This window comes from Aythya fuligula, chromosome 6, assembly GCF_009819795.1.
Source record: "Aythya fuligula isolate bAytFul2 chromosome 6, bAytFul2.pri, whole genome shotgun sequence".
Classification (NCBI taxonomy): Eukaryota; Metazoa; Chordata; class Aves; order Anseriformes; family Anatidae; genus Aythya; species Aythya fuligula.
Window position 1 is genome coordinate 15,465,506 of NC_045564.1, and position 13,179 is coordinate 15,478,684.

The window sequence follows — 13,179 nt, forward strand, 5'->3', positions numbered from 1 at the left end:
AAATGTGCTAAGCACTTTTTGAGTTGATTTAAAACTTCAAAAGTTCTCCTCTCCTGTGAGATTTCATAATTATAGTGTAAGCTGTAATAAACTCATTTTAAAATCTGATTATTTATTAATCTGGAGTTAAGATGCATGCCATATTAAGAGAAAAATGTTTTGTATTATTTTAATAGTATTTTTTGTGTCTGTAGGAGTGGTTTGCTGTTTATGTTGAGCTTAATCAGCAGATTGCAGCTCTTCTAAATGCAGGGGATGAGGAGGACCTTGTGGAATTAAAAGCATTACAGCAACAGCTGAGTGATGTGTGTTACCGGCAGGCCAGTCAGCTGGAATTCAGGCAGAATCTATTACAAGCAGCACTTGAATTTCACAGTGTTGCCCAAGATGTAAGTTGTTCTTCCTAACTTTTCACGGGTTTACCTGCCAATGTGTTATTACTGTACTAGTGTAAGCTTTCAGTTCATTGGAAAAGATTTAAGGAGGGAAGACAGAATGTCACTTGGAAAATGCCCTCAGTCTTCATTTACTGATTGAAACACTGGGAAGATGAATTTTTGGGAGAAAAGTTCATTGCAATATATCTTACATTTCAATAGCATTTGAAACGGAATGGCTAGTAAATAAAAAAAAAAATAGTTTTGCTCTTGCTTTTTTATTAGAATCATGTGCGTTACCTGTACCACGATGATATCTTTTTATTTTAAAGATTATTGGATATACACTTCATAGTTCCTTTTAAGAATTGTTGTTTATTCCTTTTCTGTAGTTGTTTAAAGAATCTTGGCTTTTTTTCCTCCACCTAGGGATGTATCCTTTTGGAATTTTATAAGCAGGTGGGACATTTATCTCTCATCTTGTATTGATTTCCTAAAGATGTGAAAAGACACATATGAAATGACAGATTCCCAAACATTTAGGAAGTAGATTGCAGACCCAAGCATCTCAAGCTCCAAACTTCTTTTTAAACAGTGATACTTGTTTTGTGTTTTAGTTGTCTCAGCAATTGGATGGCTTACTAGGAATGTTGTGTGTAGATGTAGCACCAGCAGATGGAGCATCGATTCAACAAACTTTAAAATTACTGGAAGAGAAATTGAAGAGCGTTGGTAAGCATAATATTTCTGCATTTCAGACTGATGCATTCTAATGAATGCATTATAGGAAAAAAGTGCCCTTGCCCCCCAAATCCCTTTTGAAAAGGACAGCAGATAAAGGAGTATCTGTCTCTTCAGATTTCTAGCTAAGTAAAGTTCTACCTAACTACCTTTGACTTGCTGGTGCTATCTAGTCTGAGGAAGTGTTCTGGAGCTGTCTTTTAAATGTTTTACTAATTAATTTACCAATTTACTAATTAATTTACTAATTTACTAATTAATTTATTGATTTACTAATTTATATATTGGTTATATACCATTACTATGCATTTCATCTGTTAACAGACTTTTTCCCACCAATCGTTCTTAATACCTTGAGAATATAGTGCTTAAATTGTTCCCTTCTTTTTGTTCCAAGAACTGACCTTTAATGACTAAAATTGTCTTCCACTTGGTTTTAGAATGTTTGTTTCTAACAAGTATTTTGCAGTGTTTTGGAATGTGTATGTCAATAAACGCAATGCTTAAGCTTGTTACACTGTCAAGCTTTTGTGGAAGAAGAATTGTAAAGCAAAATTGCATGTGGTAGAAATAATCATTCTTAGACTGTAACGGTGACTTATACGTGAAACAGATAATCCTTTAGGAGAATGAAGAGTAGACCTGCCAAATATAAATGCGATAGCAGATTGTAACTGTTAGCATATTTCAGTATTGAAAAATGTATCAACCATATCAGATGCATTATAAAATACTAACTTCTGCCATGGTGGAGCGTTTAGGTTACAACTGCCTAGCAGTGATGAACATTACAGGTATTCTGAAACTGTGTGGATGAAAGATGTTAATCAGCTTTTTGCGTGCTGAAAATTTAACACTCACTGTCAGCTTTTATTCCTTTTTTTTTTTATCTGCTAGATCATAAAATAGCGAAGACTTAGCTCTTTGTTCATCTGGAAGAATACTTGTGCAAACTTAGAAATTGGAAAGGGTAGAGAAATAGATGTAGTAACGTCTTTTTCACTTCCCAGCCACCCGTCTCAGAGTTTCTATTTAATTTCTTCTCTTGACTTGAGGAAAAAAAAACACAAATGTGAAAGTTAAATTTTTGCTTTTTACTTTTTCTGTTTTCTTTTTTTTTTCTTTAGACTTAGGCCTGCAAGGCTTGCGTGAGAAAGGTCAAAGTCTTCTTGATCAGATATCTAATCAGGCATCCTGGGCATATGGAAAAGATGTGACTATTGAAAACAAAGAAAATGTGGACCACATCCAAGGAGTGATGGAAGATATGCAACTTAGAAAACAAAGGTAATAACAGTTATAGTCACTAAGATTTTCATAAGTCATCTTAAAATACCTCTTTTTAAAAAGTCATCCTTAAAAAATCTCTTTTTAGAGAGACCATTTTGCTTTATTTTCAGTGAAGAGATGTATTACAATTCATAATTCATAACATATTCATAATATATTTTTTAAAAAGACAAGTTTCCATGTCTGGTCTACTGAAGCATATTCCTAAATCTGGGCACCTTTTCCTTTTTAGTATTTGTTGGGAGAATTTGAATACTTTCCTATGCTCATTCCTTTTATGTGCAGTTATGGAACAGATGCAGGAGATCTTCTAAACATTATCTGTTTGAGATAATAACACCAATATACCAATACTACAGTAATGATCATGGCTCTAAAAGTATGCACTGGTAATGTTCCAAATTTTCTCCTTTCTTTCTCCAACCTCTACCCTTTTAGCTCTGTCCCCCCTGACCAGCAAAAGGGAGGCACAGAGTTCAGCTTTGAAAACATGTTTGGTGTTTTATGTAAGTTTAAAAAAAAAAAAACATAATATTTTTTTTTTTTTTAAAAAACTTACATAAAAACTTATGTAAGTTTTGGAAAAATGTTTTTTTGGAAAAACTTACATAGGGTGGGGGATGAAATTTTAGTAGAGGAAAATGCTGGGGAGAATTGTGAGAAGGATGGATTTTGCCACCGCTCACTTCATCCAAACTTTCCATTGATATATAATAATACAATAATACTGTGGATTGGCTATATTACTGCCTTCTGCCTTCTCCAGTCTGAGAGAATCAGATGATGGTGCTCATCATTTCTGTTGTAACATCTGAGACAATGAAGTACTCTCTATAGAAAGTGCCTGAACTTTGTGGATGATGGTTGAACAAAAAGGGGCAGCTAGGGAGCAACGAGGTTTAATGCATGTCAAGTTGCTCATTTTAGGAATGACTTCTAAACACAAATTGTTTTCTTAGGGAACTCAGTGTAAGGAACCACATAGTTTGATATCACTTAAAGAACATCCTGTCTTAAGTATGTCCCCTGAATCCTGTTTACTTGCGCAGTACTGTTGTTTAGAGGGCCAACTGCACAAAGTTTTTAGAGGACCATGCGTCACTGCAGTAAAACAGCACTTGGAATTCAGAAGTAAGAAGAGAAAAGTACATAGGAAAGGGAAAAACTTGATATATGTAGTGATGGACTCTGATCTTTGGAAGTAGCAGCTAGTTCAAAGTTGGGGAAGTTTTTTCAGAGAAGTGTTTTGTCATACTGTGAGAAGCAAGTAGAATGCTAAGTATTATTAGGAAAGGAGTTGAAAACTAAAAAGAAAACATCTTGGTGCCGCTGTATAGGTGTGTGGTGCATTTGTGTTTTAAGCATTCCATAATTCTTGTCCCTCTCCTCAGAAGGGATATAGAAATGTAGCAAGTCAGAGAACAAAAAAAAAAAAAAGGCAATAAAATGCTTAGACAAAGGTATGAAACGATTTTCAGATAATGAATGATTAAACTGAGGATCTTCAGCCTGGAAGGGAGACAAAAAATAAGATAAAGGTCTGCAAGAAAGAGTGAGCCAAGGAAAAGATAGGGATAGGTTTTTTTGTTTGTTTGTTTGTTTGTTTTATTGCCTCTTGCAGTACAAAAGCTGAAAACATCAAATGGAACTGGCTTAAACACTGAAAATTAAAGCTGGTAATTAAGTATGTAAATAAGGTGTGGAACTCTTTGCCACAAGATTGTTTAAGCTTAACTAGTTTCAGGAAGAGTTTGGACAAATTGTGGGAGGATACACATATCAAAGATCTTTAAATATAGATGCAACCTGTACCTGGACTGGAATTGATGGAAGCAAGCACATTTGCATTACTGTAAAATATTGCTGTATACTTAATCTGTTTGGATGCTCTTTCCTAAGCATCTGCTATGCCTGTATGCTTAAATAGGTCTTTAAATGCTGCCTCAACTCTCTAAGTCAGTTACATTACATGCCTGTAATTCTTACAGTTGTATGAAGTGATTTGTGAATCCCTTGGTTGAGAAGAAAGTCCTGTGCATTCATATTTATGAGAGAGCAGATAAAGGCAGCAACTATTTAGATGATGTACCTCTTGATTAAAATGTTGTAGGACACTGTTTTAGCTCACATTTTCTCTGTTTCAGTCTTTCTACTTCAGCTTCAGCAAAGATCTTATAACTTCATGAATGTGTTCAACTTGACAAGGTTTCTAAACTAGCAGGAACTCTCATTCTGGTACATTCTGAATCTGACTTAATTGTCAGATCCATAATCTTAACGCAGTTGCCCTAGATTAAACATAGCTTCTTGCTAACAAGATAAGCTTAACCAGGCATGTAATACATCTTAACCACAACACCAGAGGTTACTTGGTTAAGTACATACAAGAGAGCAGGGTTTAACAGTAGTCTTTTCTCATCAAAAGATGTTTGTAGAGAGAAATAGAAAATAAGTGGTTGGGAAATTAATGTAATTTATTTCTGCCTTCTGACATTTGTTTGCAAAAGAATCAGTGCGACTTTACTTAGACTGAAAATAAAATTCTTTTTTTTTATAACTTTTATTAATGTAATTACCAAATTGTCATTGTCCACTGAAAAATACAGAAGGGTACTCTTAGAAAGTACAGAATACATAGTGTTCAGCGGTATTTTTTTGATATTTAATTTTCCTCAAATTCAGTGGAATGTTTCTTGCTTACATATACATACAAGTAGTGTAATGTGTATTTCTAGGGACATTTTTCTGCCTTATTTATGCTTTCAGAACACACAAACTCTTTCCTTGCATTATTAGAGCAATAAATTTCCTTTCTGTAAGCATTACAGCACTGCAAAGCACTTAACAAAAACACAGAATTATAATGAACTGTTCTTTGGAAGTGCTTATGTGTTTGCAACCAGTTTGAAAAAGAGATGTGCATGCGGTCTTTAGCATTTGCTTATAGTGCTAACTGTTGTTGACACTAGTCATTTGATTTGCTATGTGAGACAGGAGTCTGAATCTTGCTGTTTACTTAGGCTCTGAAATTGAAGCAGAAAGGTCATTCTGCTAAATGTTTTAACGTTTAGCTCTCACAGTTAAAGGAAAATGGGTTCAATACTTGTTAATTCTGGCTACACAAAACTGCAAAATGTTCTTAATTCAGAGCAAGAGAATTGGAATTAGTTTTTATATGAATTAGAATCGTAAGGGTTCAACTGCTGCAATCTTTAGCTTAAAAAAAAAAAAAAGTATACTGTGATTTTAAACAGTTTACATTTTATTCACCAATAAAGCTTTGTCACCAGCTGACAGAACAAATCACAATTATGGCAGGTTCAAGACAGCTTTTGCCTGAATATTTCAGCAGAAAAAGTCTGTCTTAGCCATGAAAGCCTCTGGCCTGCAAATCACACCAGTGCAACAGGGTAAGGAATCTGAAATGCAGCTGGAAGGTCATCTGTCTACTACTGGCACTACTTTCTGTAGCATAACCATGTCTAGACTCTTTAAGATGATGATGTCTGTGGGTTGTAGTGCTCAGTTCTTTTTGTTGCTTACTTGTTTCTTCTTATTATGGCAGGCAGTATTTATTTTGATCATTCTAAGCAGCACAAGAATGCTTTGGTCACCTTTCCATGAACACTTGCATTTTAATGTTGCTCCTTGAACACATTATTGTCAAACTCAGAGTGTGTTTTGTCTGCTTTGTATTTATGTGCTACTGTTAAAGGTGTGAGGATATGGTAGATGTGCGACGACTGAAGATGCTTCAGATGGTACAATTATTTAAATGTGAAGAAGATGCCGCTCAGGTATGGAAATGACTACAGAATTTCATCATTCTGGTCTTTGTAATCCTCTAGCTAAATTTAGGGGGGATTGATAGTTGTACAGCATTATTTTTTGTCGCTTTCAGGTGCTTTATCTAATGAATTTCTACAGTGAAAGTAAAGGATATGTCAGCGACTGAAAATAGTGGTTTAGGGGATTTCATGCACGATCTACTAGTTTAACTGATACCTTAACTTTTTCCAAATCGAAAGTATACACTAGTATTGTAGTTAATTCACCCTGCTGGATGAATGTCATTTTAATTTCCTAGCTTTTATTCTTCTAATTTTTTATATATATATTTTTAAGGCAGTAGAATGGTTAAGTGAACTGTTGGATGCTCTGCTGAAGACACATATCCGACTGGGAGATGATTCACAAGAAACAAAAGTTTTGCTGGAGAAACATCGAAAATTTGTTGATGTTGCACAGGTAAAATGAACTACCTGTAGCAGTAGTATGGGTTTGGTACAGTTTCAGAAAATGTCTTAAATAGGATTGCCATCTATATGTACAGTAATAGAACAGCTGTTCCTCGTCTTCATGTTTTGTCTTAATGCTTGAACGAATAAATCATGATTCCTGAAATTAGTTATGAGTCTAATGAGATTTTGAAGTGAAGATTTTGGTGATCCATCACCAATAGTGATGCTGCAGTTCTACTACCGCAGTTTACTCGGCTATGCACAGGCAGTACAAACCACAGAACTTGAATTTCACATTGACCTTTTAAAAGTGTGTATTTTAAACAGCTTTGTAATGATTTTTGAAGGACTCCAAACAAAATAATGAAATGTTGTTGAGCAACATAATTTCAGTCTATTTTGTGCTGTACTTCATGAAATGGAGACTGATTTTCCAGGTAGTTTATTATTGGTTTATGATAGTCCTGCTCAAGGAATATCTGTTTGGTAAGTTTAGATCAGCTGTTCTGGTAATGTTCCCTCCCCAACTCTTGCCAGCCTCTAGCCTACTGGCTTTGGAGGGAATCCTGGTGCTGTGCCAGCACCAGACAGCAATAGACAAAATAGCTAGCAATAGACAAAACACTGGTGTAATACCAGTGCTGTTGCAGCTCCAAGTGCACAGCACTCTATGGGCTGCTGCAGGGAAAGTGAATTCCATCCCAGCCAGACCCAGTACCCAGGTTCATGTGAATTTCACCTAAAAGTAGAATATGTGCCTTTTTTATGTGCCATTTTAGATATATACTGTTTTCAGGAATGTCTAAATCACTGTTGCTAATTAACAGATGTAATATTTTGTAGTTACACCAGTTACACTAGAACTGATTCTCTCTTTTGGTGAATGGAGACCATGTAAGGAGGAAATAGAGGAATTAGAACTAGAGGAATTAGAACTGACCATGACAAGGGGATAGCTTGTTGTCATAATTGTGTGCCACAAAGCACCTTGATGCTGTGTGACCAGAAACATGGTGATGGTGGTATCAGTGAGATGGTCATCTTGGCAGTAGATACCAAGCATACAGTGCAAGATACAAGCAGCTATTCTCTGTTTTCCAGAAGGTCTGCCCTTTTGCCTAGACACTAATATTTTTTCATTATTTTCTGGGGAGCATATTTTTATAGAACAAAGAACTGTTTGTGGTCATCACAATTTTATGCATGCTTCAGCAGCATTTTCTAGTAGACCGGATTTGTTCAATGTACTCCGTGGATCTCAGTTGAGGTTTCACAAACGTGTCTGCTGTCATTTTAAGATAACTTGCTTTTAAGTTAAATGCAGAGTTCTTATGTGTATCTTCCTGTCCTCCAACTTTTAGAGTACTTATGATTATGGAAGACAGTTACTACAGGCAACTGTTGTGCTGTGCCAGTCCCTACGATGCACTTCAAGGTCCTCAGGGGACACACTTCCAAGATTGAACAGAGTGTGGAAACAGTTTACATTAACTTCTGAAGAAAGAGTACAGAGGCTGGAAACGGCTGTTGCATTTCATTCAAGTGCTGAAAAGGTGAGGTTTTTTTTGAGAAAAAAATCTATCTGAATTTAAGGAAAAATATAAGAAAAATGAAGTTCTCACCATTCAAAACAACTTTTTTTTTTTTTTTTTACCTCCCTATATATAAAAATAAAAGATTTAGAATCTTTTATTAGTTAACTTCAGTACTTAAGGGAAAAAAAAAAGCCAACCTAGGACATGGTAAAAGAAAAAATTCAGTCTGTCATTGCAGGAAGGCATGGGCTACAAAGCAGGTTGGTATGCTCCTTGCTTGTATTCATTTCTTGTTTGTATAAATGGAAGATGTTTTGGATCCATAGGCATTGGGAGTTGCTGGTGATTCATGAAAGCAAAAGTATATCATCTGTGCTGCCACAGATGGCTGGAAAAAGTTTTACCTGATACCAAATTAGAATTCGGTGGTTCATAAACTTAAAGTTGATTATCTCAGCCCATATTATGGATGTTCTTTCATTATTTCAACAGTTAATTGCTATATTTTCAGGCAATTAAAAGTAAAAGCAAGTAAGTAGATGGCTGAAAAAAAAATAATCTGTTCATAAGCATGATTTTTCTTGCACTGTTGTGGCATTATTAATGAGACTGATGAAATTATGCTGCTAATTATGCTTCATAGGAAAAAATAGGAAGTGTCAGAGGGAAAAGTGGAAGAAAATATAGAATTAAGTACAAATATTGGGTTCCAGTCTAGAGACTTATATTCATATTTTATAAACCAGTCTGAGTTTTCTGCCAGATATAGGATTTTGTTTTGAAGCAGCTTGTAACAGGCCCTTCATAATTGTTTTTTTCCATTTTATGTGACTGTCTTGCAAGTCGCTTGATGCGGGCTACCATACTCATGCATTTTGAATTTGTTGTTGGAATGTTAGCTAGCAAGACTTTTTTAGTTCTTTGTTCCCACTTAACAGTACCGTAAAACATACCAGTACAGAATATTGGTAGCCCCAACCTATCTTCTTGCTCAGTGGTAGCTTAACTGATGTTTTTGTTCTGGAATTTTATGAATATTTTCATTGAGCTCATTTAAACGTGGCAGTGAAGATGCTGAAAGAACATTCACTCTGCCCTGTAATGGCACTTAATAAATAAATAAATTACATTCTATGCCTTGTCTACCTTATTATATTTTGGGGGCGGTTGTTTTTTATTACAGATACTGCAAGAATGTCCAGAGCAGCCTGAAGCTTTTAATGAAATGGAGCAATTTGATGAAATTGAAGCAGTTGGGAAATCGTTGTTGGATAGATTAACAGTGCCTGTAGTTTATCCCGACGGGTATGGAAAATATTATTGTAATGCCTTTTGAATATGTTTTTGGTAAATTTTCATAATGCTTTCAATATGCAGAAGAATCCTGAATGGTTATTGCTGAAAATAAAAAGATAATGCACTTATCCTCATTAATTTTTCCCATCTTTTCACAGAAAGCAGGCAGATCAAATTTCAGACTTTCCAAAGACACGTCCACTATTCTCACACAGTAATTGTTAGATATACGCAGTCGTTATACCAGCAAAGTATTATGTAGAAGCAACAAAAGCGACCAGTCCCAGTGTCTTTCTCTGAAAAAAAAAATCACATTTGAATTATGATATTTGATTTATTCAGACTTCTAGCCATCTAAAGTCTTAAGCCAATACGTTGAAGATATATTTATGTTTGATTTATTCAGCTAATAAAACATTACTTCCCTCATGATCTACTCATACTAATTTAAAATTGGTGGTTGTATCAGGCTACAAAACAAAACTGAATTTGGAATTTCAACCACAATAACTATTCTGTTCAGCAAACTACAGTTGTCTGTTGCAATGCTGAGCTTGTGGTTAATTTCTTCCACCTTAGTATTATCTAGTCCTGGAACTAGTCTCTGGGTATGTATGAGCACACTGTAATGAATGGGATTTGAAATCTGTGTTTTGAGTACTTTGAAATGATATCAAGCAACTTCATTATGGGCTACTTGAAGTTGATCTGAAAAATAGTTAAAAGAAGGTGGTCATGAAAATTAGATTTGTCATATTGCCAAAATATTGTGTTCCCTGTATGTTGTAGTTTTCTTTGGCAAGGACTATTTAAAGGCAGACCAGCAGCTGAACTAGTAGTAATTTTAATGCCTTTCCAGTAGTGTATTTGAAAATAGTGGAGTATTTAACAGCTGTGAGAAAAGAAAAGCGAAGAAATGTGTTATGTTTGAAGCATTTTGGTTTAACTTTCATATAGCAGTTGTAGATGTATGATAAATGACCTGGTAAATACAGTAACTTAAAACTGCTGTAATTTGCAGATAGACTGCTCAAGTGTAAATGGTAATGTTACTGTTTCATTAAATTTGCATGGCACATGTTAGAACCTGGGAAAGCTCTCCATGAAAGAAGGCACTTACTGCACTTTGTGATTTGAGTCCTAACAGAGTGCTCTTATAATTCTAGATGTATACAACTATGTATTAGTTTGACTAATCCCGAATATTACTTATGTCCTCTCTGGCATTTCAGATGGGTTCTGCTTGTCCCCCTTTTCAAAGATGGGTGGTATCTTAGCTGTCCCAGATCCCAAGATACCCTGCTGATCTGCCCACAGCATTCTATTTTTAAAGCTAAACATAAACAATTGGAAAGGGTTCAGCCAACAATTGGAAAGGGTTCAGCCATTAGTACAAATAGTTTTTAAAATGTAGGTATAACAAAAATGTCATAATATGCCTGCAGGCATATTTCTTTAGTCATCAGCTTCCTCACCATTTTGGACTTCGGTCAGTGTCTTCTTGCAAGTCCAGGTCACTGTTCCCTGTCCTATTCATGGCTTTTAATCTGCATCAGACAAAATGTCTGCCCTCATTTGTGATCGCATTTGCAGCTGTGCAGTCTATTGTGTTTGTGGATAACCCAAGTCAAACTAGTCAACTTCCATATGAAATAACTTTTCTGTTTGCTTATGGTCCATACCCCATTCAATCCCAAGTCCTTTGTCCGGCCACCATTTCCTCTATGCTTCATAATATTAGGTTTGATACCTGCTCTTCTGAAAGATTTCTTTTGATCAAATCCTGGCTTTGCTGACAGCTCAGTTAGTGGTTTCCCTAACATTTCAGCTCTCTTTTGTTATATTTAAATAGGAGAAATCTGATTTAACAGCCGCATGTTCTTTACAATTTGAGAGAGAGATGATATAATATGACTGTCAGCATGTGGCTGACTTTATATACAGAGTCCATCAATAAAGCAGCAATTGAATAACCTCAGTCAGAATTCATGTATAGACAGATTTCTTTAATTGTCATAGTATTCAAAACTGCAAGACTGGTTTGGAGAATGGAGGTGAAAATAGTGTTGGGAAGTCTCTAGTCGAGCTTACAGAACAGTGCCCTGCTGTTTAGAGAATATTTTGGATGTAAGAGGGTCATTTGCTATTTATAATAATTTCATCAGGATTGCCAGACAAGTCTCATCACTGCATTTACAAAACTTTTTAAAGGTGGCTTTTAAATTTCAAGACAAAAAGTGTCTATTTTTCTTCTGTTTCTTGTTTTATAGATTGTCATTCACATGTATATTTGCACAGTCTAACTTGTCACTGATTTCTTTTTTGTCTTTTTTTTTTTAGTTCTGAGCAGTATTTCGGGAGCCCAAGTGATATGGCTTCTGCAGCAGAACACATTAGAGAGAAGATGAAGCTAGTTAGCCTGAAAAAGCAGCAACTGAGACAACCAGAAGTCGCTACCCCAGAGAGCTAATACTGACCCTTGTCTGTCAATTCATAATAGGACTTCAGTTTGTAATCCAGCATGTTGTTTGCATATTACAGATTTTGGCATAATATATTAAAATGCATCTCACAGCCATTACGTCTCATCTTTTTTTTCAAAGTAAATGTTCTCAGCATCTTAACACTGTGCATCTATCAAGCCATAATTATTTAACATGCTATGAAACCATAGATTCCAAGTATCTTATGAAAAGGAACTGTAAACTTTGCACTGAAATTTGCTGTAAAGCTTTACCTGACCTGTCAGCTGCTTCTTAGTTAAACAGCTGATGCAAGCTTTGAATGGTGCTAATGAAAGTGTTAGGAGTTCCATATTACAAAATTGTAGTTCTTTGCTTCCCCCTATGCCCAGGTGATGTGGTAATTTTAGACTGTAGGTAAGGTACCTGCAGTGTAGACAGTGGTGACCCTATAATTTTAATTTGAAATACTTTAAAATAAGAGATTGTTTTTTTTATTGTGCCAGTATGCAACCTACCCATAAAATCTTTGATATATCAGATTCATTAAACAGATGTTTTCCTATTTGTATTGATAATGTATTAAAAGCTGTTTGTGCTTAATAAAAATCATCTTTTTAAAATCTAATAGAAATCTGTTCTGGCCTGTGTTACCAAATGTTATTGCTATATTTTGTGAAAAGTGATAGTAAACACCCTCGCTTCCCCAATATATTTATGCCTTGTTTTTGTTATGAACTACGCTCTTTAACACTGTAGCTGTAAGAGGAACTGCTCTAAACAATTATTATACAGGAGTGAGAGGCTGTGTCTTTTTTTTTCTGATAGAAGAACTCACACAAAGGTAATATACTATGTGCCTAAGTCAGTGTTTTATTAACAATAGTTGTCTTCCCAGGTAAGACTGATATACATCTCTTGTGCTTTATTTTTAGGTCTTGTTTCTTTTTGAATTGGGAACCTTGAATAATCTAAATGTGAATAATGTGAATGCCCTTGGTAGTACCTTTGTCCAATTTGAAATTGTTAACATGAAGTTTGCAAACATTGTAAAACCATGAGATGAAGTGAAATTTATTAAGGAAAGGGAACTGGATTGAAACAAAATCAGCCATGTGCTTAATTTAGCTAACTTCTTACTCTTCACGACTTAATTAGCATAAAATGAATATTACATGTATATTTGCTGGAAGGTGGTTTGACATCTGACCATTTTAGAATACCGTGAGGAACTAAC

General features: G+C 35.2%; 1 protein-coding gene across 1 annotated transcript in view; it reads left to right on the plus strand.

Annotated features, from left to right (window-relative positions):
• The window catches only part of SESTD1 (SEC14 and spectrin domain containing 1), a 54,809-nt gene extending 42,070 nt beyond the window's left edge, over window positions 1-12,739 (plus strand). Inside the window, exons 11-18 of the mRNA XM_032189602.1 lie at window positions 195-389; window positions 995-1,109; window positions 2,246-2,405; window positions 6,124-6,205; window positions 6,534-6,656; window positions 8,011-8,202; window positions 9,368-9,489; window positions 11,821-12,739. Coding sequence (XP_032045493.1) covers window positions 195-389; window positions 995-1,109; window positions 2,246-2,405; window positions 6,124-6,205; window positions 6,534-6,656; window positions 8,011-8,202; window positions 9,368-9,489; window positions 11,821-11,950 — 1,119 coding nt within the window. The 3' untranslated portion in view covers window positions 11,951-12,739. The remainder of the gene's footprint in view (window positions 1-194; window positions 390-994; window positions 1,110-2,245; window positions 2,406-6,123; window positions 6,206-6,533; window positions 6,657-8,010; window positions 8,203-9,367; window positions 9,490-11,820) is intronic.
• The last annotated feature ends 440 nt before the right edge of the window (window positions 12,740-13,179 follow it).